General features: G+C 44.1%; 1 protein-coding gene across 1 annotated transcript; it reads left to right on the top strand.

Moving 5' to 3' along the window:
- LOC8059467 (GDP-mannose 3,5-epimerase 1) lies at positions 564 to 4,523 on the top strand. The gene is made up of 7 exons (XM_002467197.2): positions 564 to 765; positions 2,251 to 2,667; positions 3,066 to 3,159; positions 3,255 to 3,384; positions 3,494 to 3,626; positions 3,727 to 3,934; positions 4,099 to 4,523. The coding sequence occupies exons 2-7, from the start codon at positions 2,252 to 2,254 to the stop codon at positions 4,258 to 4,260; spliced, it is 1,143 nt and encodes a 380-aa protein (XP_002467242.1). The 5' UTR covers positions 564 to 765; position 2,251; the 3' UTR covers positions 4,261 to 4,523.

The raw sequence follows: 5,763 nt of genomic DNA, 5'->3' as shown, positions 1-5,763 counted from the left end.
TAATATTTTTCTCTCATAAAAAATCAATGAGCTATAATTTCAGTTATAACTTTTTAAATAAGCGCTATGAATTATTGTTTGGTAATGTAATAGCTATATAGTTTGTAATAATGGTGGCACAACAACTGCAGGAATGTCCTTTATCTGAACAACAGTACTTTGTATACTACGGGCTTGTTTAGTTCCTATTTTGTCCAAAAAAAAATAATAAGTTTAGACCATGATTTTGGATAATGAAACTAAATACTATGCAAATTTTTTAATAAAAAGATGACTATTCTCTATTTTATATTTTGGCCTACAAAAAACTAAAAAAGCCAAAAGAATCTTACGAGACCCTAATAAAAAGAATAAATTCTACATTTTAGATGTAACTAAATGTAACCCTAAATATTTGGTATTTTACATTTTATTGCATATTATGGAGAACTAAACACGCCCTCACATAGCAGAGGTAAACTGGCACTCGTAGGAACGAACTAAAAAGATTCTCTTTTTTCTTTTTTGCAGAAGGGACAAAAAAAAAAAAATCTGTCAACAATCTCATCGCGCTTTTCGTTGGCAGCAAAAGTGCAGTTACCCCAATCCCAATCCCGTGGCCCCGTGACCCTTCTTCTCTCTATAAATAAACAAACACAACAGCCTTCGGAGAAGCACCGTGCACCACTGGAGATCGTTCCTTCCTTCTGCTATCCTCTCCGCGTCTTGGTCGTCTCGTCTTCCTCCCTCCGTCCCTTCCTCCCCCAACAGAGGCACAGAGCAGAGGTAAACCCGCCGAATCCCCTGCCTAGATCTCCTTCTGTTTGTGTGCTTCCTTGCTCCGTCACGCCAGCTCGTCCCGGCCCGGTGGCTGCCTGCCTGGCTGGCTTTGGTTCTGGGTTCCCGGCTCCGCGCGGCAACAGCTCCGGCCACCGGGCAGCAATGGCGCCGCTCCCCTTGCATGCACGATGCGGATGTGTCTTTCGGCTGAACTGAGTCCACGCATGCAGGTTTTACCCTCGGTTGTGTCGGAAAAGGCGGGGATCTTTTAGAATTTTCCGTAGTATAGCTCCGCCCTTTTCCAGGTCCCGACTACCGTGGAGGAATAACCTTGGAAGCCGTACCGAGGCTGTCGCCCTGGTTCATCTTGATATTTATCCTATTTTGTTTGCCTTGCGATGTGAATCTTAGGATGGTGCTTGCCTGTTTTGTTGTGTGAAATCCGTGCTGCAGCCTCGTTGCTTCGATTTGGGGGACGACGGTTGACTTTTCCGCCGCCATGGGTTGCCAAGATCCGCTTCTCATGTCCCACTGTAGTTTTGGTGCGGCTGGGTAGCTGTCTCTGCACAGATACGTGATTCAGGCACGGTTCTTCTTGCAAAAGTTGAAATTCAGGGGGTTTTTTACGGCTTGGTTTCTGTACTTTTACCTGTGATGAATCACTCAATTGTGAAAACTGGCAAGTGCGACTCTCATATAGCCAACATCAGGGATACAAGGCTTAGAATTCCGTTTATCTACGTTCATAAGTCATAACCTCCTGTCATGTCTAGTTATGATAATGAACTCTGTTCTCTGTTTCCTTCTCTCTTTTTTTATCATCATGAAATGGTTGGAATTGCTACTCTGCTACTGGAAAGGGTGAAAGTAAAAGGCTTAGAATTTCATCGTTTAGATTTGATTTGCACGTCCTCATAGCCTTGTATAATGCCTGGGATTATTAGTGAGATTTGTGCTCTGTTTAAGTCAACCAGATCTACAACGGTGCTCTGAAGCTTATATAAATACTACAGTATGCGCGTTCAGATTCCTTGATGCCATATCAGACAATATTTATTTGTCACCAGTATACACGACTTGCTGTAAAGATTCCCTGAGCCCATGATTGGCTGGTAATTTGGTATCATCTTGTTTTGTTTTTTATCAAATCTATGTCACACATTGACTATACGTTGATGATTCATGAGCTGGACATTAGCAATTGATGTGTAGTTCATGAGCTGGGCTTCAGCAATTGATGTGGCCGATACAGCAGTTTGTAGCATATACCTTCTCTTCCCACCAACTATTCTCTTCAATCAATTTTTTTAGAAAAAAAAGTATTCTCTTTAATCATTTAACTTCTTTTGGCCTTGGCATCCATGCAGTTCCTTGCCGTCTCAATTATACATTTCTGTCTATCCATATTAAATAGATACAAATGGATTAATTCTTATGCAATCAACTATTTTATATACTCATTGTGTTACTTCAAATGTCACTAAATGACAGAATGGGGAGCGGCGAGAAGACCGTCACCGCTTATGGCGAGTACACCTATGCTGAGCTGGAGAGGGAGCCCTACTGGCCAAGTGAGAAGCTGAGGATTTCGATTACTGGTGCTGGTGGTTTCATTGGATCCCACATTGCTCGCCGTCTGAAGAGCGAGGGCCATTACATCATTGCCTCTGACTGGAAGAAGAATGAGCACATGACCGAGGACATGTTCTGCCATGAGTTCCACCTTGTTGACCTCAGGGTCATGGACAACTGTCTGAAGGTCACCCAAGGTGTCGACCATGTCTTTAATCTTGCTGCTGATATGGGTGGCATGGGGTTCATCCAGTCCAATCACTCTGTGATCATGTACAACAACACCATGATCAGTTTCAACATGCTGGAGGCTGCACGTATCAATGGTGTGAAGAGGTATGCCACTTCATTTTCTCACTGTCTGGTAAATGCTATGGTCTCATCCATAAATAAATCATAACATCCATCCAATATAGTTGATGTTGTTTGATTATTGTTTTCAATTAACCAGGCTACTACATATAAACAATGTTTACTGTGCATGTTAGTCTTTGTGAAGCAGAGCATACTGTTTGGGCTGCTGGATTTTCCATTACTATTCAATCCAGATCTGTATGTAGTCAAGTTGATACTGACATTAACCTAACTGAACCTTAAGGAAAACAAGCAGGTCACTCTGGTGATTTTAAAACTGTTTCTGTTTTCTGTAACCATCTGTCTTCCTTAGTGTGGTATCTCAACTATGCATGATCTATTTATATTCACATATATTTTATATCATTTTGGTCTGGCAGGTTCTTCTACGCTTCAAGTGCATGCATTTACCCTGAATTCAAGCAGCTTGACACAAATGTGAGCCTGAAGGAATCTGATGCCTGGCCTGCTGAGGTGTGTTTATTGAAATACAATGACGTTTCTGTTTGTTAGACATATTCATGTACTCAAATTTAAATTCCCTTGGACGTGAATCTGTTACCTTTCAGCCTCAAGACGCCTATGGCTTGGAGAAGCTTGCAACTGAGGAGCTGTGCAAGCACTACACCAAGGACTTTGGCATCGAGTGCCGCGTTGGCCGCTTCCACAACATTTACGGCCCTTTTGGTACATGGAAAGGTAAGCCTACCAGTTCTTTAGTGATTGAAGCCATACATACATTAACCTGACTTGTGACTGTTAGATGATAATTCAACTTGATCAAAATGTTATCTTTCTATTCTAACAGGTGGTCGTGAGAAGGCACCGGCCGCCTTCTGCAGAAAGGCTCAGACATCCACGGAGAGGTTTGAGATGTGGGGTGATGGTCTCCAGACCCGATCCTTCACTTTCATCGACGAGTGTGTTGAGGGTGTTCTGAGGTATGTGTGCTTTGGATGTCATCCAAATACCATACCAAACCAAACCAATGTTTGCGTAGCAATGGGGAAATAACATGGTATGATGCCACATTGTGTCCAGATTGACCAAGTCAGACTTCCGCGAGCCAGTGAACATCGGAAGCGATGAGATGGTGAGCATGAACGAGATGGCTGAGATCGTGCTGAGCTTTGAGGATAGGAAGCTGCCCATCCACCACATCCCTGGTCCAGAGGGGGTCCGTGGGCGCAACTCTGACAACACCCTTATCAAGGAGAAGCTTGGCTGGGCCCCAACAATGAAGCTCAAGGTATTGTCACCATCTTGCTAGATATTGTAGATATGTAGTACATATCTCACATATATTGAAATTATTCTGATGAAGTACCCTCCATCTCCATGCTGGGGATGTTGGTGATAAACAAATGTAAATAATACCATTCCTGATTGTCCTGTAAATTGGAATGTGTGCAGGATGGGCTGAGGTTCACCTACTTCTGGATCAAGGAGCAGATCGAGAAGGAGAAGACCCAGGGGGTTGACATCGCGGCGTATGGGTCGTCCAAGGTGGTGTCCACCCAGGCGCCCGTGCAGCTGGGCTCCCTCCGTGCCGCTGATGGCAAGGAGGGCCTCTGAGCGATGAGACTTCGTCCATCAGTTCACCGCGTACCGTAGTGGGATATGACATACTGTTTGGAGAGTTTGGACGGTAGAATATACTACAGTAGCAGCAAAAATACTCTTGGGCCCCTTTTTTGGGGGTTCTATTCTATTTTTCTATCTATTCACCGCTCCATTAATTTATGCCATGCATCTTGTTCATTTTTGCATGTCTTCTGTACCTTGTTTGAACTCCTTTGGCCATGACCGGCAATAAAATTTTCCCTATTTCTGCTGTATGTGGAATATGTGTGTATGTATGATCCTAGATTGATATGATATGGCTCTGCTCTTGTTTAGAGTTCAAGGGCAGAAACGCCCCCAGCCTTTTAACTGATGTCAAAAGACAGATAACCAGTACAGCACCAGTTTGCCAAGCAAAAGAAAACACTGTCTCACACCTGAGACAGGAAACACTCTCCTCACCCACAGCGTACTGTTTGAACAACGACAACAGACTGAAAAGGCTGTTAAAACTCCAAAAGGCTAACACCAGCCACTCATCACCGTCTGTAGCATTACAGAATCTCCAACATGAACTCCAGAGCGTACCACCAAGCTCCTGGGCACTCCCTCTTCATATCTCCTGTGGTATCTTCGGTCTCATCACCCATCAGCTTGCCATAAGCTTCACCTCGAGGCATCTTCATGGAACGCCCAGCGTTGCATATGGAGCACAGTACTCGCCTTTGACTTGATCTTCGACAAGATCGCCTTTTTTTTTTTGCGAGCAACAAGATCGCCTTTAACTGCTCTCTCCACTAGGGGTGGGCAGAGAACTATCCAATTTTACAAAATACCAGCTATCCTGAAGAGTATCATCTCCATGCTTTTCCAGCCAGAGTTCTGAAAACATAACTCATTCTTGAGTTTCCATAAACACTATAGGTCAGCAGCTGTAATATTTAACAAATCATGCCTTTTCTCACTAAGTCAAAAAATTTCTAATTTCAGCCAGATTATCACCAAGACGAATGTCCACAATATCAGAAAGCTCAGTCCAACATTGTTTGGCTACTGCACAATCAAAGAAGACATGTAACATGTTGAACAGATTCAGGCATGTTGAACAGATTCAGGTATATCGTACAAAACAGACAGCTAACATCCTCAAGTTTCTCTGTAACTAGAACTCCGTTGAGCTTTCTGCATCGAAATGTGACAAGGCTCCACAGAAATTAGCAGATTTCTACACATAACATAACAATAGCTAGCAGTGCAGGTCGATGGAAACGTCACTGTTGCACTAGCTGGCTGGTGGAGATATCGTCGTTTTCTCTGACGAGTGGCGTTTGGAGATGCGTGGTGATGCCAGTAATATTCCCTGCGAACTGGCAAGGAAACGCCCTTTATCCGACGTGTTCGGGTATGGTCCAAACGAAACGAGCGCTCGCGCGGGCACGGCTCGTCGGCGTCAGCAGACCCAAACAACCGGCCAGTCGTCCCCACCGCCGCACGCCGGCGCGCCACCGGTGGGAA

Source organism: Sorghum bicolor, chromosome 1 (assembly GCF_000003195.3).
Source record: "Sorghum bicolor cultivar BTx623 chromosome 1, Sorghum_bicolor_NCBIv3, whole genome shotgun sequence".
Classification (NCBI taxonomy): domain Eukaryota; kingdom Viridiplantae; phylum Streptophyta; class Magnoliopsida; order Poales; family Poaceae; genus Sorghum; species Sorghum bicolor.
This window is presented reverse-complemented; position numbering and strand designations above follow the sequence as displayed.